The sequence below is a fragment of the Leucopleurus acutus genome, assembly GCF_964270905.1.
Source record: "Leucopleurus acutus genome assembly, chromosome: 10".
Taxonomy (NCBI): domain Eukaryota; kingdom Metazoa; phylum Chordata; class Mammalia; order Artiodactyla; family Delphinidae; genus Leucopleurus; species Leucopleurus acutus.
In genome coordinates, this window is record NC_139153.1 from 26,884,690 (window position 1) to 26,912,129 (window position 27,440).

A 27,440-nucleotide genomic window follows, 5' to 3' on the forward strand; every position below is an offset into this window, starting at 1 on the left:
CAGGGAAATACTTGGTTGGTGCACATGGTGTTAGTTAAGTTGATGGGGAGTGACAGAAATGGTACATGCTCATGCCGGGCCCGCGAGGTGGATGGAGAGTTTAAAAAAAAAAATGGCACCTGCGACTTCTTCTGTCTCTGGAGAAAATTTCACCAGATCTCTGCCCCTCCAGCACATGCCTTAAAATTTAGTCAATTGAATCTCTGTCTTCTAGGACACAGGCACTTCTTAAAAAAATTTTATTTATTTTTGGCTGCGTTGGGTCTTTGTTGCGTGCACAGGCTTTCTCTACTTGTGGTGAGCGGGGGCTGCTCTTCATTGCGGCGCGAGGGCGTCTCATTGCTGTGGCTTCTCTTGTTGCGGAGCACGGGCTCTGGGCATGCGGGCTTCAGTAGTTGTGGTTCGTGGGCTTAGTTGCTCCATGGCATGGGGATCTTCCTGGACCAGGTCTCGAACCCGTGTCCCCTGCACTGGCAGGTGGATTCTTAACCACTGCACCACCAGGGAAGCCTGACACAGGCACTTTTTAAGCTGCTGCTTCTGCACTGGGACTTGGAGAAAGTGAGTATGTATGTATGCTCTTCAAGAACTAAGTCTCAGTTTTCCACAGCCCTCCAGCTTTCCTGGACATAAGCCACTCTGGCTTTCAAAGCCACATGTTATAGGGGCTCATCTTTCTGGTGCAGCTCCCCCAGGCTGGGGAGCCCAATGTGGGGCTCAAACCCCTCGCTCCTCAGGGGAAACCACCATGGCTGTGATACCCCTCCCTCTGTGGGTCAGGGCACCAGGGGTGACAATGAGATCTCCGGAGGATAAAGCTTTGATTTATAGCATTTGCCAATTTCCATGGTGTAAATACTCCCACCATGGCCAATTCCACGCTACCAACATAACACCTCTGAACCTTGACTGGGAAGAGACCTTGGGCTTCTTTCACTGATTTCACTTCAATTATTCATTCATGTATCCATTCAATCACTTATTATTCACTTACTGATTTAGCTACTGTAGGAGAGACCGTTGATGCTCTGCTGAGATCCCCGCAGCCCACCCTACAGGCCACCTGCATTTTCAGGGGGACAGTCCTCATACGCATCAAAGGCTCCTCCCCAAACACTCGAGGCTCTCCGCTGAGGGCTTTCTCAGGCAGCAGGAATGCAGCCTGTGACTGGGGCACGGTGCGAGTCTCTGGGAGTCAATTCCCTGGCAGCTTCCAAACAATGTGGGATGGAAACTGGTGGATAAACCCCCAGTGTCCCTGTCTGTCTGTGGGGAAAGTTTGAGGTGTGTTCAGTATAGTTTCTTCCAATGGGATCAAGCCCCTGTTGCCCACAGCAACATCTGCTCACAAACGACACCCTTGGTGGGCGTTTTCCTTTTTCTGTCTCATTTCTCCACTCATCATTGTGCTTCCTGGCATTACTTCTCAGGTGACCTTGCTGAGTCTAAATTCTTGTATTTTCAAAAAGCAGGTCTCAGGACCTGCTTTTGAGGAATGCAACTGAGACAGTTACCAAACACGGACCCAGCACCGATTACTCTCTAGGCACTGCAGTGGCCCTAGGACTGTATTAATGGAAGGACTGGTACCACTCAGCGCACCTTAGCTCATGCCTCTCAGCTTCTAGCTCGCCACGCTCTCATCTCTGCAGCCCTCTCCAAAGAAGCTGAGCCCCTTTGCAAACAGAAAGTCTTCTTGGACTACGTTGTCCAGAGGAGGGCTCCTGACCCCAGCCCACGCCACCCTGACTCCCATTATTCCCTGCTGCTGTTGTTGTTTACCTGAGCAGACATTTAAAAACCTGTATTTGGTCGGCATAGCGTATTCACCTGTTTATGTTTTGTCTGACCACTTCCCCGAGGAAAGGTGATACCCTTGTCTGTGTTTACTGATGAATCCCAGCCCTTGGCACGAAGTAGGTGCTCCCTAAACACACGTTGACTAAATATAGTCGGCTCCCCTACCTCCAGGGAACTTGCTGTCCCTTTGCGGATGCAGACAAGTGGATGAACAGGTGCAGTGACAGTGCTTTATGGTGGCGGCAGTCACTGGAGCATGCTAGAGAAAAATGTGGTGCATGCTTGCAGAGGAGTGGAGGGGATGTGCGGAGTGGAGTCTGGAGAAATGGACAGCTAAGCAGACAGCAGGCAAGCGTGCCAGGTTTAGCCACGTAAGAGGCAGAAAATGAGTGTTTTAGGCAGAGAGAGCAACAAGTCAAAGATACTCAAGTGAGCAAGCGAGGCACATCTCGGCTGTGCAGTTGGTAGGACAGGAGCAGACATTGTAAGATGGGAAGAAAGTGGTGGCTCCATTCAGGAGGCAAGAGGGATGCGTCAGGTCTGGTCTAGGGAGGATCCAAAAACTGAGGCCCCTGAGCCATGTCCAGCCACACCCATTCACTTGCGTATCGTCTACGGCTGCTTTCAGGTTACAATGATAGAAATGAGTATGGACAGTAAAGATTCTACGGTCCAAAAAGGCAAACCTATTTACTATCTGGTCGTTAACAGAAATCGTCCGTCCGTACGAGGAGACCTGGGTTTTAGGAGGGGGTTGGGTTTTCGGCAGGGGAGGGGCGTGACAAATCTGCATTTCAGAAAAGCCACACTGGCAACAGTGGAGAGTGCGGATGGAGAGAGGGCAGGACCTGATGCTGGAGGATGAGCAAGTGTCTCACTTCCCCAGACAGTCTGCAGACGCTTTGCCAGCAGGACCGCACCTCAGTTCTCTTTGTATCCTTGCTGTGCCAAAACATGGGAGGCGGCTCATGAATGTTGTCAAGTGAATGAAAATATGAATGAATGAGCAAGACAAGATGAGAGGATGAAGGGCTTGAAAACGTGAACCCTGGCACCGAAGCCCAGAATAATAAACACTGTGAAGGCGACGATGACGGCGATGATAACGATGATGATAGCACTAAAAAAATCAACCACATTTGATTCTCGGGGCCAGTCTCTTCAGTAAATACATTATTTATATGAGCCCATTTCATCCTCTCAACAACCCTCTGAAGTGGAAACATAACCCCTCATTTTTCACATGAAGAAAATGGGTCAAACTGCACGCCAAGATCACATGGGTTATTGGTATGTTAAGTAGTCATGGTTTGAACTCGGATCTGCCTTTCTCTAAAGTTTATCTTCCCTCTTCCCAACTCTCCCAGGGCTGTGAAGGGCATCTCACTTGGCTGGAGCAGACCATGGAAAGACTAATATCAATTATGGGCTAGTTAAGGCTTTCTCTGTCACATCAATGCTCAGGAAGCCAAGTGAGGACTAAATGAAGCACCCGTAAGACAAAGTCCTGACCATCCACGTGGATGCCAGTGGCAGCTCGTGGATCTTGCCTCAGCCTCACAAGCCTTCGCTCTGCAGTATCACAGGACATGAGGGGGGAGGAACTTAGAATCTGCTATGATAAAGACACTGGAGAAGCCTGCCAGGAGTAGTTCTGCCAATTACATTTAACAAGCCCCTCTTCCTAATTCTCAGCCACCCATGGTGGGTCGGGGGGCGGGGGGGGGGGGTTCCTCACTTTCACTCCCGTCCATCATTCAACAGCTTATAGGTGAAAGAGACCCAGTTCCTGCCTCTGATGAACCCCTCTGGTGTCTTCTCCTTTTATGATTTGTCTTGGGCTGATGAGTCATTGGTCCTTAGCACCCCTGAGGAGCATTTCTGGGAACACAGCTGTTTAAAAGAGCTGATTACTCACTAGTAGCCCTGGAAAAGTGAGGAATACACACTGTCAGGATATTTTCTGGTGCAGAAACAGTGTCTGATTAACTGTGGCTTCCCTCATATCCCAGAGGCTGCCCAGGAGGCCCTCAGCTGACTGATGAATGCCTCTAAAACTTAATGTTCCAATTTTACTCATTTTGGTCCAATTCTTCTTTCTTCTAGTGTTTCTTCTCTTATTGATAATTGGATTTTTCCAAAGAAATTGACAAAGCACCTATTCTGGCCATCAGTTTATGGTTACTGCAACACTCTGACCCTGAAAGTTTTTGTGAACAACCCTGTAAAATCTCAGATGAGACCTTCCTGTGAAGATAAAAACTGCAGGTCATCCCTGGAAGACAATATAATTCTATCTTATTTGGAGGCACTGAAAACCACGGTCGAAAAGCTCTCCCCCATAGAGCTGTATGTTTTTTCTTGTAGTTGTATATAACTATCTGTGTTCTTAACCAGCTCCAATATCTTCCACGCTGCTTTCCATTTCAGGCTACCTGTCAAGAATTGTATACTGTGCCCTTCTAGCTGCTTTGTGATTTATATGAAATCTTCCCAAGCAAAGGCAGCCTCCTAAAATTGGTACTTCATAGTAGCACCTGAGGAATTCTGACCAGGCCCTGCAGAAGGAGAACCCCAAAATACTTATATAGCATAAGAAGTTTCTGTTTTCATTTTCTTAAACCTGTAGCCTGGAGATGGATCACTTAATAACGTATTTGGGCACCGGTAACAGAAAGCTTGATAAATAGTGGCTTAAACAAAGAGGACTTTGTTTTTCATATGTATTGAGAAGTCCAGAACTAAGTGGCTGCTGGTATGATGATGTCTGAGCCAACATCTCTTTGTTTCCTGTGGTCTCTGCCTCATCACCAAAAAATGGTTGCTGCATTTCCATGGATATCCTTAGCTGCACGGGAGCCTAAGAAGTGAATATCTGGCTTGCCTGGGCTGCAGAGGGGAGGTAGGCAATGGTACAAGGGCTGGGAATGGTTATTCAGTCAGCCAGTTGCCACTGTCTGCCCCAGAAATTTATGGGAGATGAAGAAGTAAAACAAGCATTTATGGCATTTTATAAAGGCAAGATAGCATAGTCAAGCCCATTCAGCATCTAGTCATTTCCTCTTCCCTGGACAGTACCTAGAAAGTCCTGTGCCTTATATGCTAAATTTAACACTTGCCCATGAAGAGAAATGTAAATTTCTGCTTGAATTTTATTTTCCAACATAAAGCCTGACATAAATTTTTAAAGTAAAATGCATGACTGAAATAGTAAAAATAAATTGCAAACTTCATGCCTATTAAAAAATAATCAAATAAATTTTGAAGTAGTAAATCAAAGAACTATTATGCGATACTTAAAAAGTATGAAAAGCAGTATAGAAAGTTATAGGTGATCTTATGTAAAGCAAAAAAAAAAAAAAAAAGCAAATTGCCAAGTATGACATATGTGCATTACATTTTTGTAAAAGGAAGTATTTATACATGTATACGTTTTTAATGGACTTGAAAAGATCTAGAAAGGTTGTACTGAAGTATTATCAGTTTTTAACATTAAGGAGTAAATTTTGGAAGCAGAATCTTATTTTTAAATTATTTTTGTATTGTTTCAACTTCTTCCAATAAGCATGCATAACTTTCGCAACTAAAAAAAAGATATTATTAAAGCAAATTTACCGTTACCAAAGGGGAGAGGGAGGGTGGGAAGGACAAATTAGGCATATGGGATTAACAGATACAAACTACTATACATAAAATAGATAAGCAATAGGATTTACTGTATAGCACAGGGAATTATATTCAATATCTTGTAATAACCTACAATGGAAAATAGTCTGAAAAAATATATAACTGAATCACTTTGCTGTACACCTGAAACAAACCCAATATTGTAAATCAACTATACTTCAATTTTAAAAAAAGATCTTATTACAATTGCAAATTTAGACAACCTCTGGGTAACTTGAACAAAGTAAATTCAGGCCTGTCATTAGACAGCTATGCTATTTTTAACCTCCATTTTGATGAAAAAAATGTAAAATCAAAGAAAACCCACTCCCTTTCAGAATTATCTTCATAATACCTTCAGATTATTTACATTTGGGGGAGGGACAATATAAGAATGGGGGGAAAAGGGTTATTATGGGATTATATGAAATCATGTGTGTGAAACTTCTGAAAATTGTAAAGCACTATAGAATTCAAAGAATCTTTCATTCAATAAAAAAAATTAAAAAATTATTTACATTTATAGAGAGTGTAAATGGAATCACATTTTTGACTTGCTCATTTATTAAGATACTTTGGCAAAGTCACTGTTTACAATCAAGGTAAGACTATTTCAAAATATACCATGGGAATATATGCCTAAGAATGTGTCAATCTTTAGTTGAGTAAAAGTGTAACTTACCTTTTGTCAGATTCAGTGACGGTCATTGTTTTTAAAGGACTCCACTCCCATTCTCTCATATCCATCATAACGGAGTAACAAGAAAAAATAAAAATTCCACAGAACTTCTCACTGAGAACTGAAACCATTTCTCTGACACCTGACTTAAAAGTCTTATGAATTAATTTCTTGCCTATTGTAGTGGTTTTGAACTTGACATTTTTCTGGAGAAATTTGATCTTAGATCACTGAAGAAAATCATTGATAGATATCTTAACTGCACACTTTTGCTTGACAGGAAAATTAGAGTAAGATAAACGCATGGAACACAGCCACTGTTCTATAATTTAATAACATGTATAGAATATGCTGGCATGAACTATTCCTTGCCAGAAGCCATGTTTTCATGATAATGTAGCATGTTTAGAATTTTTTTAAAACTAAAGTCACAATCCTTTAACCCCATTTTTTTTTTTTATAAAGAGCAGGCTTTAGTTACCATGTCTCTCAATAGAAAGTAAAAGTCAGGTTGGGATTCTATTCTGGATGAATTCGGTGTATTTCATGTGTCTTCTTTAAAATTCGAACATTTCATGAAACAGAGTTATATTTATATCCATAAAGCAAATTAGAATAACATAGGACTACCTGGGGGAAAAATGCTGATCCATAACCAACTGGCCACATTCAATTAATTCTTTTCATTAGACTGTATGGCTCATTAAACAGAGAAGTTTCTCTCATTCACTCTCCTTTAAAAAAAAAATTAAAACAAAAAAATTTTGTCTTAAATGCAGCTTCACTTTAGTGAAAGACAAGCACAGGGTCCCATGAAAAGAACAGAAGGAACTGATTTTTTCTGCTTGTTTAGCCATTTTTATGCTTGTGGCTATATTATAAATAAATAAAATCCAGGGCTTATCAACTATAAGCCAGGAATATGAACAGGCATCATATTTAAGCTCATGAACTAAGAGGCAGAAACCCAGAATGAGTCATAAAACCATTTACTGTCAAAAGAATTTTTAAAACATGCAAATAACTATGTAGAGAGATTCAAAGGCCTTTCTACATTCTACTTGCTTTGCACACACCTCACTGGCAAGTTGCATTTCTCTACTGTTCATACTTCAAGATATTTGTGAAGCTCTGATTGTTCTGATTCTTGACCTGGGAACCTCTGAACCTCTGGGAATGTCTGAACCTCCCAAACATAATGCACAGTCATCAAATCACCTCTGGAATAACAGGGCACTTGCTACCATGTATTATTTTGATTATGTAATGGAAAAGAAGCAAGCCTGACATAGGCAGTTAAAATGTAGCATTTATTCATTTGAAAAATACCCAAAATACTAGAGTAGAAGTTCTGGAGGAACAGTTTGAAGTATATTCTAAAGTAATATTTTCTAATTATAATTCTAATCATAACAACACAACTGCTGCTACCATTTAGGGAGCTTCTACTTGTGTCCGGCAATACACTTGTCTTTAATGACTGTAATGTGCTTTACAGACATTATCTCATTAAAATCTCATACCTCTGTGAGGTAGGTATCATCATCACCCCCATTTCAGAGCTGGGTAAACCATGGCATTGAGGGGTTAAGTGACTCATCCAAGACCACACAGATAGAGAATGACAGTTTGAATCCAGGAGGTCATAACTATACTAAAAGGAACAATTAATCATAAAAATCGAATTGGTCACTGCTAGAGGATACTAGTGAACTAAAAAACTCGTAAATGAAAGGGAAGCATCAATCCTTTATCTTGCCTTTTCTTTAAGAATGCTACTAGTAAGTGGCCTAACAGTAGAGAAGAAGTTTGCCTTCATAGAACTATTCACCTAATAATGACAAAGAATTAGAATATCACCATTTTGCAACCTGTTATGGACTGAATATTTGTGCCTCTACCCTAATGCATATGTTGAATCCCTAACCCCCACTGTGGCTGTATTTGGGGATGATGCCTCTAAGGAAGTAATTCAGGTTAAATGAAGTTAAGGGTGGGGCCCCGATCCCATAGGATTAGTGTTCTTTTATTATTATTATTTTAATTAACGTATAGTTGATTTGCAATGTGTCTGCTGTGCAGCAAAGTGACTCAGTTATACACATATAGACATTCTTTTTTTTATATTCTTTTGCATTACAGTTTATAACAGGATATTGAACATAGTTCCCCATGCTATACATTAGGACCTTGTTGTCTGTCCATTCTAAATGTAATACTTTGCATCTAGCAACCCCAAACTCCCAGTCCATCCCTCCCCCTCCCGCCCTCCCTTACGGCAACCAAAAGTCTGATCTCTATGTCTGTGAGCATGTTTCTGTTTTGTAGATAGGTTCATCTGTGCCATATTTTAGATTCCACGTATAAGTGATCTCATACGGTATTTGTCTGCAACTAGAGATTATCATACTAAGTAAAGTAAGTCAGAAAGAGAAAGGATTAGTGTTCTTAAAAGAAGAAACACCAGGGCTTGCTCCCTTTCTCTGTATCTCTCCCTGTGTTTACTGACCAAGGAAAGGAGCACACAGCAAGGTGGCAGCCACTTACAAGCCAAGAGGAGAGGCCTCAGAATGAAATCTACCTTGCAAGCATGTTAATCTTGGACTTGTCAGCCTCCAGAACTGTGAGAAATAAATTTCTAATTTTTAAGCCACCCAGTCGTTGGTACTTTGTTATGGCAGCCCAAACTAAGACACAACCCTTAACAAATTAATCTAAACACTGATGACTGATAACACAAAAAGAGAGACAGCCAGATATCATGTGCCTCTAATGGAAGAAGATCTTACCAATTTTGAGGTATTCTTTGCAAAAAAACCCCCCAAACCTGAATTTGATCAAGTCTCTATGTCCAACTGCCAATTTACAAAAAAATGCAGGAGAGAGAGAGAGACATGTGTAAAATGACATCACAAGGGTGAAATCAGCAAAATCCAGATGCTGAGAAACTCTCCAGGTGTAAATACCTTGTTTGTTTAAGAATAACAACAATAAATTATTAAACTGTATGAATGACACAGAAGAGGAGACTGAGAGAGAAGAGCTTATGCATGAAAAGGTCTAAAAGATATATCAAAAATCCAGATTTCAGAAAACTAAGAAAAAAAGTCATGAGATTAATAGAGATATTTGGAAATTAATAGATATTTGATGACAACTGAATTATTGCTCATTTTTAAGACATGTGAAGTGGTATTGTAGCGTTTTTGTTTTCAGTACCTTTGAGAGATACACACCAATTTATTACAGAAGAAATGATCTAATGCTTGGGGAGTATAAAAGGAATAATGTTACCTATGAGTTGATTATTGCTGGAATGATGAGGAAACAGAGGCTCATTATATTATTCTGTGTTTTTTATATGCTTGAAATTTTCCATTATTAAAAGTATTTTACAAATTTGAGATCATATTATAAACCAATCTAGATATACATGTCCATGTGTAGTCAAAATTCAATAGTTTTTAAAATTTAATATGTATGTGAACAGTTTTCAAGATATTTTATTTAAGGATATTCAAGAATAATCTTAAAATTTCTGAGAGGATCACTTAAAAAAGTTTTTTTATTGGAGTATAGTTGTTTCATAATGTTGTGTTAGTTTCTACTGTATAGCAAAGTGAATCAGCTATACGTATATATATATCCCCTCTTTTTTGGATTTCCTTCCCAATTAGGTCACCACAGAGCACTGAGTAGAGTTTCCTGTGCTATATAGTAGGTTCTCATTAGTTATCTATTTTATACATGGTATCAATAGTGTATATATGTCAATCCTAATCTCCCAATTCATCCCACCCCGTTTCCCCCTTGGTATCCGTACGTTTGTTCTCTACGTCTGTGTCTCTATTTCTGCTTTGTAAATAAGATCGTCTATACCAATTTTTTCAGATTCCACATATATGCATTAATGTACGATATTGTTTTTCTCTTTCTGACTTACTTCACTCTGTATGACAGTCTCTAGGTCCATCCACATACTAAGAGGATCACTTTTTAAAGTAAGGAAGTCTCATTCTGTTTTATTATTATAATACTGCAGGACTTAGAGGAAAATATATTCTCTTTAACACAAATTTTTTCTTTTTTTTTTTTTGTGGTACGCGGGCCTCTCACTGTTGTGGCCTCTCCCGTTAAGGAGCACAGGCTCCGGACGCGCAGGCTCAGCGGCCATGGCCACGGGCCCAGCCTCTCCGCGGCATGTGGTATCTTCCTGGACCGAGGCACGAACTCGTGTCCCCTGCATCGGCAGACGGAATCTCAACCACTGCGCCACCAGGGAAGCCCAAATTTTCTTTCTTAATAATCTTTTATTGATTGTTCCAAGAACCCATTTAGTTCTGCCTCATTATGAGAGAGCAGCCTTTTCTCACTATGTTTTAATGAGATGAAAGATCACCATAGCCTAAAGGACTATACATTCTATGTAAAGGACATTATTTCTTAGATAATAAGACAAAAATTCCCATCATCATTCAGTAATGTCTTTCTATTGATTAAATTCAAGAGATAAAAATATATATCAACTTACTTAATATTTAACAGATTGGCTTTAGTTTTTGAGTACTAATGTTGTTAAGTGGAGTTCATATAGACCATACCCATAAGCACAGACATAAATACTATCCCAACTCCAGCACTGCAGAAGAGCCTGCAAATATGTAGCCATCTAGTGACTATGGACAGAGTGACCTTTTCTAAACAGCTTAGCTTCTGGATCCCAAGTTAAACTTAAACCACTTTTTAACACATCTAGCAAGGTTAAAATACCATCAGAGAATCATTTTATTTGTTCATGGGACTCAAAGACGATTCTGCCAAACAAAACAACAAAAAAAGTGACACAATTCTAAAAGAAGGGATTTGCATGGGCTAGAGAAAACTGGAAGATGTGGGAACAGAAATGTAAGTGGGAACTGTCTTGCAAATAGTTGATGTCCAATAAAAATGCACTTAATGAATGTGAGGGATAATTCTTCCTCTAAAGAACAAGAAGTAGTCACTGGATGGGGCTCCAGGGAATCATGTTGGGTTGGAAAGGAGGGAAATTGAGGAGTCCTATGTGAAAGGATCTTAATTTTCTTAGCGGATGGATAAGTGAAATCAAATAATGAATGGAAGTGAAGGAGGAGATTAGGAATTTGAGGAACTAGGAAAAAAAAGCTCAAATACCTACTGAAGAGGTGGAAAAAAATGAACTAAAAATGAAACAAGAATTACAAAAGGGCATGATGTCATTATGCTATCTGCCTTGCTTGGTTGGAAGCCCTCTGAGGGCAGGGACCATCTCTTGGTTATCTTCACATCCCCCATATTGCAGAAGTACTCTCATCATGTCTGTAAATTAAATAATCTCCTCAATTTGTGCAAGTACACCCAGAGCACGCCTCCAGGACCTGTCAGATACACACAGAAGTAAGCTAAAAAGTAGGATACAATAGTAGAGCCAAAGTTCTTTGATGAAGGTAAATAAAGAACAGCATGTCAGAACTGTCATCAGGGTAAAAATACTTAGTTCATAGCAGGCATTTCATAGTAATTTTTTGAACTAATGGAAATACATCCCTTATCTCCCTCCAAACAGGGCGGGACCCACAAGTTTATATCAAAGTACTTGGTGCAAGGGTGGGTAGGGGGTCCACCAGAAGTGGTTAAAGTAAAAGAGTCTGGAAAGAAATAAGTAGAACTAGAAGAGGGGCTCTCTTTTGATCTCACTGAGCCTTACCACTGCATCTGGCAGATGATGGGATGGAATCCAGAATCCTAAGAGAGCCAGTGGTCTGTGGGGAGAAGATTAGAAGCGATATTTTGACACAAGCCCAGGAAAAGGCCAGAACAAAGATGCAAGAAGGTGTCAGACTTGCTCAAGTAAAGGAAGGAAGCTGCTGCATTTGGCTTTTATCGGTTGATGTGTTTATATTCCCTGGGAAGAAATGGTTGACAAACGCCAGAGGGAAGTAGAAAGAGCTGGGTAACGTAGAGCTTGCTTCGTAGGAAGCTGATCTCTTTAATGGTTATGATTATCACAGTGTTCTCATTTCTTAATGCTACAAGTTCAATGAAACATTGGAAATGAAATAACAAACCCATTTACCTGGTATGGCATAAAGACTCTGGGCTTAATGAGCATTTAAAGGCTGTGTTCCCTTGAACGTGGCTCCTAGAACCCATGAGAACAGCCTCCTTTGAGATATGCTCCATCTAAGCCCATGGTACCTCCTTCTGTCCCATCATCAAAGTCAAAAACCTGAGAGTCCTCCTTCACCTCATTCATTCAAACAGTCCCCTGGCTTTGTTGGTTCTGCATTCTTAACATTGATCAGAGCTTCTCTATTCACTTGCTACTTCTTTGACCCAGGCCACCATCACCACTGGCCCAGAGTAACGGTGTGGTCTCCTCTCAGCTGTACCTGCCTTCAACCTTGCCCTAGGACATCCAGGCTCCATTCTGCCGCAAGGGCCACCTTTCCAGAATCCAAGTTTAACTACCTTGCTTCCCTTTTCCACTTATCACCATTGAATGGCCCTCCACTGCCTACCAGATCAAGTGTGGCTTCCTTAGCATGGCACGCAAGGCCTTCTGTCTTCGGGTCCCTCCCTCCTGCCCTCTCTGGCCTCACCTCTCATTATTTTCTGTGAACAACAAATTACTTACGACCCACCCTGCCAGATTATTAGCGATTCTTTGCATAAGCCCTCACCTATGTGAGTGTCTTCATCATCTTTGTGTTTTAAGACTCAGTCCAAGTGCCACTTTCTCCATGAAGCTCTCCTTATATCACTTCTTTATAACTTGGTGGTAGACAGAATAATGAACCCCCCCAAGGATATCCACGTACTATCTCCTAACATGTAATTATCTTACACAGTAAAAGGGACTTGGCAAATGTAATTAAATTAAGGACACTGAGATGGGGAGATTATGCTGGATTATCTGGGTGGGCTCAAGGCAAGCACAAGGGTCCTTATAAGAGGGAGACAGGTCAGAGTCAGAGAAGATGTCATGACAGAAGGGGAGGTGAGGGAGGGAGAGAGAGAGCGAATTTCAAGGTGGCTGACCCAGGCTACCAGTTTTGAAGTTAGAAGAAGGGGCCACAAGGAATGCAGGAGGCTTCAAGAAGTTGGAAAAAAGCGAAGAGAAATAATTCTCCCCTAGAGCCTCCAGAAGGAATGCAGCCCCAATGACAAAACAAACAAACAAACCCCCCCACAAAAACAAACAAACAGAAATCGGCTGGCCGGAGAGTGGGTTCACCTGAGGAGTCTTAAAGGTACTGATGCAACGGAATGTTCCTGCTGAAAGAGCAAATTCTACATGGTTGTCAGTTATTCACTCGACAAACATTTACCGAGGGCCTCCTCTCTGCCAAGCACCACGACTCAGAGACGGTGGAATGACAGCAAAAAGAACAGGGCCTTGATATTTGAGGTTTATTTCAGAGTAAACAATTTAATGGGAACAGGATAAAACACTTGACGTTTAGCATTGAGATTACTGAAGATACACACACACACACACACACACACACACACACACACACACGACTATACACAAAGCAAAATGAGAGGAAAAATGGGGGCATGTTTTTTGAGGTTTAGTACAACTAAATTACTGTGTGAATAAATATACAAATCAGTTGGTGGATTCAGCAGAGTGTGGCTATTACCAACTTTCCATAAGAATTCAACATGCTGCAGGAATTAACAATTTTTTTAAAGAGGGAATAAGAACAGTGGTTAATCCAACAAGTACAATGAGTAGGGTTTTTTTTTAAAGAGCTTCTACTGTGTTTGCAAATAACAAAATATTATTATTTTCTAACACCATCAGGTCCCTCTACTCTTTTTATTTTAACTGTGGAAAATGCACTTAATATGAGATCTACCCTCTTAAAAAATTTTTCAGTGTACAATATATTATAGTTGACTAAGGTACAATGTCGTACGGCAGCTCTATAGAGCTTATTCCTCTAACTTGACTGAAACCTTATGCCCAGGTCCCTCTACTCTTGATATGTTCTGATTTCTAGCTCCAACCCATCTGCACATGGCAGACACCAAAGCTAACCTTGATGAACTATAGCTCTTAGCTTTGAGGACCTAGAAGAATGGGGCTAAAGAAAGATGCTTTCAGAACATTACTGTCTTTAAAATTATGATTACAGGGAAAATTGTCCTTCAATCATGCTGCATTATTTATGAACCAATTTCTTTTAAACTGACAATCATAACTTATACTTAAAGTTGACACATTTCTGGATACATATCTGCCTTGTCAGAACTTTGGGGCCACATATATTTGAAAACCATGTGCACTATGTCTTTAGCTGTTTGTACTGCCATCAAGGATGGCTGCATATACTGGATGTTTCCTATTGTTTCCTGAATTTTATGTTCCATATGTAGCTGGGGGGAAAAATGTAGCATTGTGTGCATGACTAACAAAGACATGACCAATTATGACAGTAGAAAATTTCATTATTTCATTAGAGAAATAATTGCAAGTGGAGTTTGAACAGTGTAATGTGAATTTTAACCTCAATGTAATAAGATGAGAAAATTAATGAGGCTGTTCTAGAGTCCAGAGGTAGCCATGGCTCCAATGGAGCCCAGTTGTGTTCTAATCGTGCTGGAAGAGTTAACATAATAGTTAGATCCACTTCTAATATTTTTCTCTTTTAACATATTCTGTCTAGTATTGTCATTATTAGAGTGTAGCATTGTCTGTGGACTAGTGAGAGAATAAGAAGTAGAAATGTTACAGCCTCAAGGTACATTTGGATGTTTAGCTGGTAGAATTCACTAGGATATAATTCCAATTCTGAGTCAGTAAGAATAAACTATTCCTAAATTTTAATCAGAAGGTGTTAAAAGAGCAGTATTAGGAATAAAATGCTTAAAAATACCATTCTAAAACCTAAGTAAAGTTGCTTTGGAAAATTCCGTATGTTCCAAACTGTTCTGAAGCTGATGTTCCTTGCCATTATATTATTTAATTCCATTTTCATTCTCAGCACCATCATATTTAGACAATGGTAAGAGTTTAAACCTAAAATAACCTCAACAAGTCCCCACATTGCAGACCAATATTCTAGAGCCCTGACCTTTATTTTACAAGGCTTTGTAGAGATTGTCAAATAAGGAGAGATTCTGCGGTAGAGTCCATTGTTGAATTTGAGGGGAGAGGATCTTTGCATCATCATTGACCAGTGGTAAACCTCTGGTCAATTGAAAATGTTTTTTTCTGAGCCATAGTTTTGCTCCCTTGACAGAAAACTCAATAAACAACTAATCTGTTTGTTTCCTGGGGTTACTGTTAGTATCACATGGAATGATGCACGACGTTGTCAACTTTAAGGGAGGTGGAAAGGTGGTACCATTCATTGGTCACTAAGTCTTGAATCAAGTTAAGTTTTTCCAACAGGCTGATTCTTCATTTTAAAGAAAACCTGGGGCTTCCCTGGTGGCGCAGTGGTTGAGAGTCCGCCTGCCGATGCAGGGGTCACGGGTTCGTGCCCCGGTCCGGGAAGATCCCATATGCCGGGGAGTGGCTGGGCCCGTGAGCCATGGCCGCTGAGCCTGCGCGTCCGGAGACTGTGCTTAGCAACGGGAGAGGCCACAATCGTGAGAGGTCCGCGTACCGCAAAAAAAAATAAAAAAATAAAGAATAAAGAAAACCTAAAGATGAAATCCTAAAATTCATGAATGTGAAAAATAGTTATGTACACTTCTACAACTTCTCTGGAAGTTTCCCTTGATAAATTTACTGTTTAATTCAATTTATAAAAATATGGGTTTGAAAGAACAGCCCATTCCCTCTACCTGATTTATCTAACAGCTCTGCCCACTATCTAACATTTTCTTTTCTTTGTTTATTATTGCCCATCTCCACCCTGCTGAGTAACATATAACACTGCTGCATCTCCAGTGCCTGGGAAAGTCCCTTGCACTTAGTAGAATCTTAATAAATGTTTGTTGAATGAATAAATGAATGAATGAATGAAATGATAAGATATATATGCTAAATTAAGTTAAACATCACTTCTAAAGTATTTCAAGTAGGTTTTTCTTTATAGCAACTAATCTATAATTTCATAATTATGTCATGATAATATAGACAATTTGAGAGTAGTGACTTTATAAAATTTCATTCAACAACCAATGATAATAATTACAATCTATTTAGTGTAGTACTCCATGCCACATACTTATATACACTATTGAGAACCTCACAACAGCATCTCCCTCCTCCCGACGGTGAGAATCCTTTCCTCATTTCACAGATGTTAAGTCACTTCATTAAAAATCACACAGCTGATGGGGAATGGGAACCAGAATCTGAAACCAAGGTCTGGATGGATCATTCCACAGAGATAGTTCCTCCCAAAAGAGGATTAATTAAATGTAAAAATTAAATGTGATTTAATGTAATCCGATAATGTCTTTACTGCATCCTTGTTCTGGATAAAAACCTTAGGAAGGATATTCAATGCTAATCTGACAGTCATTTTCTCCTGGTGTTTGAAGACACCGTTACACTATGTATTTTGGCATTTACTGCTGTTCTAAGAATTCTGCTTTTAATCTAAGCATCATTTTAAATGAATTCCCCAGGTGATTCTGATATAGGTGGTCCACAGACCACAGTAGCAAAAACAATTCTGGAGATAAAAGAGAGACTCAGAGCTTCTACAGAACCTTCCTCCCCAACAGCTCCAGGCTCCTCCATGGGATGACCTGTGATCCCATCCACGAGGAGGGTTAAAGTCATCTCCACTGAAGACACAGAGCAAAGAAAATCGGGGGAGATCAAACAACTGGTCAGTTAGCATCACAACCAGAGCTGAAAGCTGAAAGCCCAGTCTCTTAACTTGTTCTAGAGCTGAGCTTGTGAAACTTAACTGTGCATGTGAACCATATGGAGATCACCTAAATGTGGATTTCAGTACTCAGTAGGTCTGGGGTGTAACTGGAGAGTCTGCATTTCCAGCAAGCTCCCAGGCGATGTCAGTGCTGCTGGTCCTTGGTCCATGCTTTGAATTGGAAGTTGTAGAAGCGGCTGGTGGTCCCCCTTGGAATATGCTTAAGGATTAAGCATATGTAAGGACACGACGCTCCTGGTCCCACAAGCTCCGATTTACTCCAGGAAGGATCATTGTATTTCTTACTCAGATGCACATTAACATAACCCTCTCTGTCCCCATTCTAGAGTATTTTCCAGAATATGAACCAAATGAGGAATGTCCTAATCAGCCTTTCACAGGTTATCATTGTGTTTAAGTGCCCAGGCTTGGGGTCAAACACACCTAAGCTATAGTCTCAGAATCACCACTCATAAAATGTGTGACCTTGTGACCTTGGACAAGCGGCACAGGCTCTCTACATCTCCTTTTCCCCACCTTGGAAATACTAATAGCAATCCCTCAGGATGCTGTTGGGAAGGTTCAGACTGTGTGAGATGCAGAGCACAGTGCCTGGTAAACAGTAAGTGCTGTCTAAACGTCAGCTACGTGAACTCTTAGCATCATGTTGTGTGACCCTCATTCCAATATTCCTAGACTTATGAAAGGAGTCCAAGCCTTTCAGGATTTTATGAGCTCTAATCCTTCCCTCTTCAAACCCCCTCAAAGAGTTATTATGAGGATTAAATGAATTAATATGCATGAAACACTTGGGGCTGTGCCTGTCACATAATTAGTACCCAAGATGGCTTAGCTTTTATTTTTAGCCCTTACTACAATGATAATTAAGTCACTTTTGAGGGATTTTTAAATTGCCTCTTCCCTCATTAGACTGCAACTCTTAGCAGAGTAGGGACTACATCTGTTTTAGTCACTTCTGTATCCTACATCTTAACACTGTGCCTAGCACACAGTTGCTGCTCAATAAATATACAGTAGAAACACAAATGAATGTGTGAACAAATGAATGAGTGAATGATTGAGAAAACATGCTTGCCTTCCTGAAGAGATCCACAGGGGAAAAAAAAAGCCTTGAGAAACACTCTCCTACAGTGTAGAGGCAGTGGGAGAGAGAGAAGGCAAGCATATTGGGAAACTGGTCTGGGGGAGGGTTGGAGGAGATGTCTTCCAAACTCCTCAGAGGATGAGGAATTTATAAATACCACTCAGAGGAAAGAGGTGAGTTGAGGGAAGGAGACTGGGAGAGGGCTGCCAGCAGATAATGCTCCTGGAAAAAATACCAGCTAACCAAGTTTTCGGATCAAATGTGTCAGGAGATGCTTTGAGGCAAATAAAATATGAGAAATGAGAAACCTTTGAATTTCCTACACCAGGGGCTAATGAGAAACTCAGGGTGGGCAGCAGGAGGCTTTCCCTGAGCTTTGATCCTTAGGGAGGAAAAAATTGGGATTTGTCAATTCACCTGAGGAGCTCTCTCAGGTGGAGAGAGAAGAGGGTTAAGGTCACAGAATATCAGGTCAGAGATCATGTCAACGCCCCTCTTCCCATCCCCTCATAACGAACGGATTATGCCTGGACAGATGGCAGGGAAAGGCTTCCGAGGAAGTTGAAAGGGAAGCACAGAAGCATTCCCTGAGCTGAGCTGATTACAGGGAATTGCTTTATCCATATTGCATTTGGTTTTATTATAGTTATTCTTCAGTGAAGATACTCTGTCTCTGCAATTTATAATATGAACATAAATCTCTGCTTGAGATAGAATTACCCATCAAACCACTGATAGACTACTTTAGACCCATCCCACAACTGCAGTCATTTTCTTGGTAGACTGGGGAAACGTTCCCCCTCACCTCATGCACACATCAAGGGCACCGAGTGAAAACTGACAGCAGAATGAACTTTGATTACAGAGGGAAGGACATAATGATACAATTGTCTAGGCCCACGTGGTCTCCAAAGGGTTTTCGCATATCATTTATGAGAGCGATCCTCTCCAGAACTCTGGGGAGGGGACCCATTATTTCCATTTTACAGATGTAGAGACTGAGGCCCAGAGAAGACTAATGAATTGTCTAAGACCATGAGTGGCAGAGGCAGGATCTGGATCTATCTCCTCTCATTCTAAGTTCAGTTCTTTAAGACAATGCAGGCAGAAGATAGCTTTCTTGATGGGCATTTTGCCACAGCAATATGCTTGGAATGACTCTTATCTTGGCAAAAGCCACGAGGGTCTCAATAGTGACAGATACCTTTTAAAAGTTCATCAGATGATGAAGGATGTGGGCCCAGGTACAGCTGGAGGCCTTCTCCTGGGAAAGCCCTGCATCTATCCAAGCTCAGGAGTACATGTGATGAGCACCACTGCAAATTACTGCCTGTCTTTAATGTGTTCCAGATTCGTGTCCACAACTCTTTTAAGATCCATCCAGGAGCTCAATGTCTCCTGCAGCCTCTAATGAGGCTGAAATATGGTTAAACTAACCCCAAAGATTCTTGGGTGTACCCAGTTCAAAATGTAGGGTCCGATCTCAGGCACTCAGACTTCTGGTGATAACCCAGAACACATACATTGCTGGTATGTGCCCGATCCATGAACTGGCCTTTCTCCATCTGAAATGATTCTTCAGCTCACTGGGCTGGAAGTACACTGAGCTCTGCTTTTATCATCCTTCTGTACTGATGTCACCATAAGGCCTGGAGAAACACAACTCACCTTTCAGGGCTTCAATTTTCTGACTTAAATTAAGGTTTAATGTTGTACTGTCACTGGCAAGAGGTCAGATGGTTTGAGGATGTCATCTCTTCCTGCTGGGATGCTGACTCATTCAGTAGGTACATCTGACTTCAAAGCCCGTGCCCCATCCACTCTGCTGGACTGATCCCTAGAGCTTCCTGTGGTGTTTGTGATGTGTCACTCCACATTCCTTGAACTACTGAGGATGGGAATGAAGAAGCGATGCTGCTATTTGCTATTTGCACTAAGAGTGCAAAACCACCCAGTTAACAAATACTTAGTAAGGAGCCAAGCCTGTGGACCTCCATCCACAGCTACATTGCTATTATTTCCAGTACAGCCTCAAAGAGAGAGTGTGCTTTAAAAATACTTACCTTGGTTTTCTCATTAAATTTTATAACTCTGTAGAAAAACACTGGATTTTTGTGTCAGGACATCTGAGTATGAATCTAAGCTCTATCCACTATTAGTTGCAAGAATTTGGGCATACAACAATTCTAAATGTCCATTTATTCATCTGTTAAAAGGTTATAATATTTTCCTATTGCCTCATTTGTTGATTGCTGGAATCAAATGAGACAAAATGTAAGGCAAATGAACATGGTAAAGTGTTATACAGAAGGGATATAATAGTAAAAAAAAAAAAAGACTTAGAGATGCCTTACTTGTCTTTGTTAGACACGTTGTACAGAATATTTGGGGCAAACCACTGAAAAATCCTGGAGTTAACCATGCAGCAGTGTATCTGAAAGTCAGAGAAGTAGAAATGCTAAGGGAAGATTCGGTCAAAGCTGTTGGTTATTACTCAGTTTCTTGCAAGGTTTTAACTAGGGATTATTTGGCATTGTCTGGAGATAATTTTGGTTCTTACAACTTGGTGGGCTGGGGGGGCATTTGGCTACTGACATCTAGTGGGTAGAGGCAAGGGATGCTGCAAAACACCCTGAAATGCTTATAACAGCCCCACATCAACGAATTATCTGGGCCAAAATGTTAATAGTGTTGAAGTTGAGAAATCCTGGCCTACTAGAAGCTGCTTGAGTTCAGAAACTAGTATACTGTATTTATTCCTGTGTTCTAGCACCTAGCGTTGCACTTGGCACAAAGTGGACACTATATATATATATATATATATATATATATATATATATATATATATATTCTGAATAAATGAACACCCACGGAGAACCCGATAATGTCAGTTAGAACTAATCATACTGCCACTGCAAGTCTTATCTCCTCTAGGCACCCTCTCTGTCTACTCTTCTAGCTTCTTTACTTTTCTGTCCTGTTGTAGCTTCATCCCTCTTTCCTCCTCCCAACATCGGGCAAGAGTGAGAATAGCGTATCAAATCTGAGGATGCCTTGTAACGATAAATAATGCTTAGAAGGCACAACTACAAGACTTCCCCCGGCTCCCCACCTTCAGACCACTCCATTTCAGCCAGACGAATAATCACATCAGTAAAAAAATGGATTCACTCTCTGAAGGAAATGGATTCCTTCACTGAGCATAAACAGACAGGACCAAAAGCACATATTTCCTGCAAATGTCTTACTAGAACAGTTCAGTTATGCTTTTAAAAAGACACATCCTGGGCTTCCCTGGTGGCGCAGTGGTTGAGAGTCCGCCTGCCGATGCAGGGGACACGGGTTCGTGCCCTGGTCCAGGAAGATCCCACATGCCGCGGAGCGCCTGGGCCCGTGAGCCACGGCTGCTGAGCCTGCGCGTCCGGATGCTTTTAAAAAGACACATCCTGAGCCATGAAAAAGAAACTAGATTTAGATGAGAAAAAGGAAAATGAAGGCATTTAGTTCTGGGAGCACAGATATTATGTCTATCTGTTCATCACGGCATCTCTGAAGCCTAGTGTGGTACCTGGCACTTGGTAAGCATCCTTAAATATTTGCGGAATGCAAGAATAGCCTGGTGAAGTCAACACTCCAAGCCTTCCCTCAAATCTGCCCCCAGTTAAAAAAACATATTTTTTGGTCTCAACCATTCAATTTCATAGGAAGGCAAATTGAATGTCATAGGCTTTGAAAAATTATATCCCGTTTCTTCCCTCATCCAAAGCTAGATAAACATATATGGGTTCAGCATTGAGAGGTAGATGTCACTATGGTGACTTGAAAAGTCCTCAAGTAATAATCTATATTGGGCACAAATGTTCTTAAAGCCATTTTTTTACCAGAAATAAAACAAGTCTAAAATATTTGTCATATCTTTGCCAGAAAGCCTACTCAGAGACAATGTGTGGTAATTTGGGAGGATTTAAAGATTCTGTAAGCAGGGCTAAAGAAGTCACATGGGGATTATCAATAGAAGCATTTTACCCCCAACCTACCAGTCCCCCCCCCCCAAACTCTAATGAAATGATTACCCCCTTACATTTGGCCAACCCAAAGCTCCACAGTGAACTGATTGCCCCGTGTCGGGAATAAGCTTTCCAGAAACCGTAGTGGAATGCGTTTGAAGTTGCCCAGGAACCATTTTCCATTAAGACTTTTGGCTAGAATCTGTTCAAAAATGATCACTGTAAAATATATTAATTATGCAGATCCATCAGTCTGCAGAGTAGAGTGACTGAGGTGCTTCCATTCTCAACTCATCCCTAAACTTTAAACATTTAAAGGCACACCAGTGACCAGGAGCCTCTTCTAGAGGACTGAATGCCTCATGTGTTCTTTTCAGGCTCAAAATCCTCCCTGATTCCATCTTCTTAGACAAGGATGGAACAGGCCCACCAGCTCTGTTTGTACACCAGCTTAGAATGTTTGATGACAAATTCAAGCCTCGTCCCACGCTCATTATGTCTTAACACCAGATGCTATTCCTGCATACTCAATAGATCATTCTTAAGCTCTTAAGGATCAACTTGATTAAGTACACACATCCACAGCCAAAGAAAAGGCAGAAGGAAATGTAGGTAAGATGAAAGAGTCTCTGCTGTGATTTATTTTGGATTTGGTCTCCTCTCGGAAGAAAGCTCTATCTTGGAGATGGAGACTGGCATATGATGTGCTTTATAAAATTGTCTCTAAGCTTAGTTTTAAGGGATAAGCCTATATTTCATGAACACTGTGGATGAGTACAACCTATTTCTTTAAAGTAAAAGTGCTCATTTGATGACTGTTAATATATTTAAAACTCTCATAGATGCTGGTGGAAAACGCAGATTGATTTAAATTTCTTTATCCTGACTGGCTCTAATACCACACTCTCTGATTAAACCATCCAATTATTATTATTTATTTATTTATTTATTTTTTGCGGTACGCGGGCCTCTCACTGTTGTGGCTTCTCCCGTTGAGGAGCACAGGCTCCGGACACGCAGGCAGGCTCAGCGGCCATGGCTCACGGGCCCAGCCGCTCCGCGGCATGTGGGATCTTCCCGGACCGGGGCACGAACCTGTGTCCCCTGCATCGGCAGGTGGACTCTCAACCACTGTGCCACAAGGGGAGCCCCCAGTTATTATTTTTTAAGAGCAAGAAAAAGAGGTCAATAAGTTTTACCTCTGACAAAAATGACTATCGTTTTGGAAACACATCTTACTGAGTACTGCACTCTGATCTCTTTAACTTACTCGACACCAGGAGTAATTCAAAAGCTATCACTATTAGATGCAGCAGACCACACCAAGAAGTCAATATTGTGTCAACACTTCAAAACTGGACCCTTAATCCTCCCAAGTTGGGATGGGTTGTTTTTGTTGGTTTGTTTGTTCATCTGTGTTTTTAGATCCCTCTGGTTTGGGGTGAAATAGAGCAAAAGTGTCCTAAGCTAGGTTCTCCCTTCTAGCAACATTTTCATCACTCACAATCCTTTCTCTCTCACTGAGGGAAGAAAATGCAGCATTTCACAGGCTCATCTCATGACGGGTGTGCCCTGCTTCTAGTCTGAAAACTGCCAGTGGAGGAGAAATTTCAAACGTATTGATTCTACTCAGTTGCATTTTCCTCCTAAAAGATCCAGTTGAATTCTATTGGCTTAAATGGATTTCAAATGGAGAGTTCTGTGCTCAGGTGCAAAAGAATGCATCTGGGGCCTCTGAGTTTCAACTTTGTCACACTTCTCAGCATGCTTATTGGCAGCTGTTTTCATTTTTTCATTACCCAGGTGGTAGAGGCGCTTTGCAATATTCTACCTGAAGGGCCACGTCAGTGCTTTCCAGCTGGCCACAAAGTGCGAGAAACTCATGCTGGGGGTGAGTAAGAAAAAAAAGGTGAGAATTTCACAAAGTCTCCACAAATACATCAATTCAGTAGCAACTGCTTTTTATATTTTGCATCAGTGATAAACCAGATACCTTGAGGTATTGATATGTGTGTTATCATCACATCTTAATTTTGACTCTATGTTCGAAAGATTGAAAACCAAAGGGATGGATTTCTTGTGATCAATTAAAAAAAGCTACCTTAATTCAGCCACTTCTGCATATAGCTCTCCCTAGACTGGCTCCCTCTTGTGAGATCCACATCTTTATAGTTGAGTGGAAATACAATGCACACTCGCTAGTTACAAACACATAATTAGCCTGGAGTCACAAAGGCAGAGCCTGAGAAGAAGGAGGCTATGTAGCTTCAGAGGGGGGGAAAAGCACTAATGAAAATATGGTGTAAAAAAAAATATGGTGTGTTATGGTACACCCTGCAAGTCACTGCAGGCTAGGAGTCGGCTGTAGATTGTACTGATGAAGTGAAACCCTGGCTGAGGGGAGAGATGAAGAGCCTGACTCTGGAATGAGCCTGTCTGGCTCTGAGTTTCATCATTATCACCGTGTTGCCACAAACGAATGGCACACTTGCCCTCTGTCTCCGTTTTCTTATCTGTAAAACGGGGACTTATCTGTAAATCTCCCTCCTGGGATAGCTGTGAAGATTCAAGGAAACAAGCCATGTAAAATGCTTAGCACAGTGCCAGGCATACAGTAGGTACTTACTAAATGGAAACGACGACTGCATTCCTCATCTTGCTAAAAAGAATAAGTGGTCTCATCGTGAAATCAAAATTCCCTTTGTTATTCTCCCCTACATGGCACAGATTTTTATTCCTTTGAAGAGACTACAACAGTTTTGGGGGTAATAGCATTCTGGACTTTTCCAAAGGGATGCTTTCAAGACCAGGCACGTTCATCCTAAATCACACAAAAGGTCTTGACCTCTCCAAATTACAGATGCCCCACTGTCCTTCCTATATCAGTGGGTGCGAGCCTGCTGGGAGCCCTAACAGTTTTGTAAACTGGCAACCCGCAGGACAAGACAGATGCTTTCACCTGCAGGGTGACCCCCACCTTCCACCACCCAGATCTGCATTCACTTCTGTTACTGAACAGCTTCAGAGGATGATCAACTCCGTTTACAGCTAGCGACTTTGTACATAACCTGTTAATGACGGCCATGTAAAGAGAAAGATAACAAAAATATTAAGGGATGTTGGGGGAGTGGGTGTTTGGGGAGACAAAGACAGATGTTCAGTGCTGTTGAGTTTCCTTAGCGGTAAATGCCAACAGCCCAAGGACAGATGTTTTCTTTTTCAACAAACTACCAACTAAGGAACACTTGGTGCTCGTGAGGGTTTATGGCATCTAAGGCTGTTATAAGGAACATGCTTCTTGTGACCAGTAAGGGGCAATGTAAGTTCATATGGGTTTAGAAGATTTTTAAAAAATGTATAATAGTTTATTACTATACATTCAAATGAATACTTTAAATGTAGTCTTATTTCTTTTAAATTTTTACTGGAGGATTTTTGAGGCTGAACTCAATTAACCAAAATTCAAAATTCTGTTTGTCAGAATGAGTAGTTCCATTCCAGCTTGCAAAGGGTGTGTGAGGGGCAGAATGCCCAAAAGAAGCAGACGTGAGGACCACATTCCTAGATTCCCAGACACTAGTGTTCCCATGAGCTGCCCCTAGATTACTTCAGGATCTGAATCATTGCTCTTCCGAAAAAGAATTCTATGCCTAAGAGGTCTAGGCACACATGACGTTCCTAACTTTACTTTCAAAATCTCTGAAGGATAGATAGTCAGACCCCCTCTTGCTTCTTATTCAGTGGTGCCTTTAACTTTCATTATAAATATATTCTCTAATCCATTTCACCATGAAAAAGACTATGCAGATTTGTTGATTGTGTAACAGAAAGAGAAGATGAGAACCTCAGTTTATTTCCATTAGAGCAATTATTTAATCATCCAATCATCTCTGTCTAGGATAATTATATTGACAGACTTTCTCTCAGAGTTCTGAATTAACAACAAAGAACTCAGATCCTCTAACACTCTCTAGAAAAACAGATGATAGAAAAAAAGCAGTTAACCAGGTAACGCCTTTAAAAATCATAACTAGCAGTGGCGAGCAGATCACGGTACGGCACTAGTTTGAATTGAATAACAGCAACTTTTCTCTTGATCGGCGTCAGATACAGAAACATGAGAGCCAGGACTGGGCATCTGACAGACAGTGGCACAAACACACAGTGCAAAGACAGAAGAGAGGCAACAGCCACTTGTGACTAGATCTTTTCAAGGAATTCTAGAGATGTACTTTAATGATCTGAACACTTTTCATACATTCAGGTCTTTTAAAGGTGCACGTACCTCATCTTAGAGGAAACTCATCTCATCCATTCTACCCTGGCTTAAGGCCTCATGGAATTAGCACACCCCTTCTTGGCACAGCACAAAATATTTGGTAACTATTTATGGAGTTTACAAAATTCTTGCTCTGACATTGAGGAAGAAACTTTAATTAAAATGATATGCAGATTATGGCACAACGAACATACTTAAGACATTAAACACTCCCGGTGGGAGGCAGAATGACGTTACATTTTTATGAAGCCAAATGTAAGTTTGCTTAAATAGTTTCCTTACTATGTTCAGAGAAACCCAGCGCATCCTTCAACAACTAAGGTAAGCATCACACTCTTATACAACAGAGCTCTCTGGCTTAGACAGAGGAATATGAGCAAGCAAAGTAAGAAAAAAAAAGACATTGTCCCTAAAGATTTCAGAAAATGATATTTGGAAAGATACGTGACTGTACAGTCTAAATCTATGCAAACACACACACGCACACGCGCACACACACACACACACACACCCCACCCCAGCCAGCTGTAAACCAAGAGAGATATAAAACTTACCGGAGCAAATATCACCATACACATTTACAAAAGAATTGATCATCCAACTTCCCTCTCCTGAAAGAAAATAGAGGCTCTCTCATACTAAAAATCAAGCTTCTCTGTCCACAGCACGAGCCACTGGTCCCTCTTTTTATGAAGCAAAGGAGGAGAACAAGAAAATCAATGAGGAGGGTAAGTGAGATGTTATACCAATCAGGTAGCAGCTTCTGCCTTATTTGCAGAGAGATGGCAAAACGGTCATATTATTAGACAGTGACAACCCACAGCCGAAGTACAGGAACCTGATACTTCCCTCTGGTGAAAGGCTGCCTGGCTTTTTGGGAGGTGGTTACCATCCCACACTTGGCTCTTTGCTCCCAACTGCAAGGGCAGGACCGGCTGCTTTGAGCAAGCCAGCTGCATCACCCAGGGAGCACCATCTCCCCCTTGAATCTGCGAGCCCCCTCCTCCCTCCACCCAGTGCTTAAAAACAAACTGGGAAATCA

General features: G+C 41.1%; 1 protein-coding gene across 2 annotated transcripts in view; it reads right to left on the reverse strand.

The window, feature by feature from the left end:
• SYNPR (synaptoporin) overlaps positions 1-27,440 on the reverse strand; it is a gene marked incomplete at both ends in the record, with an annotated part of 288,034 nt that overhangs the window by 117,363 nt on the left and 143,231 nt on the right. Inside the window, one exon of one of the 2 annotated variants that reach the window (XM_082847367.1) lies at positions 26,953-26,976. The exons of the other annotated variant lie outside the window; for it this stretch is intronic. Coding sequence (XP_082703493.1) covers positions 26,953-26,976 — 24 coding nt within the window. Of the gene's footprint in view, positions 1-26,952; positions 26,977-27,440 lie in introns of those variants that run through there. 2 annotated transcript variants of the gene reach the window in all.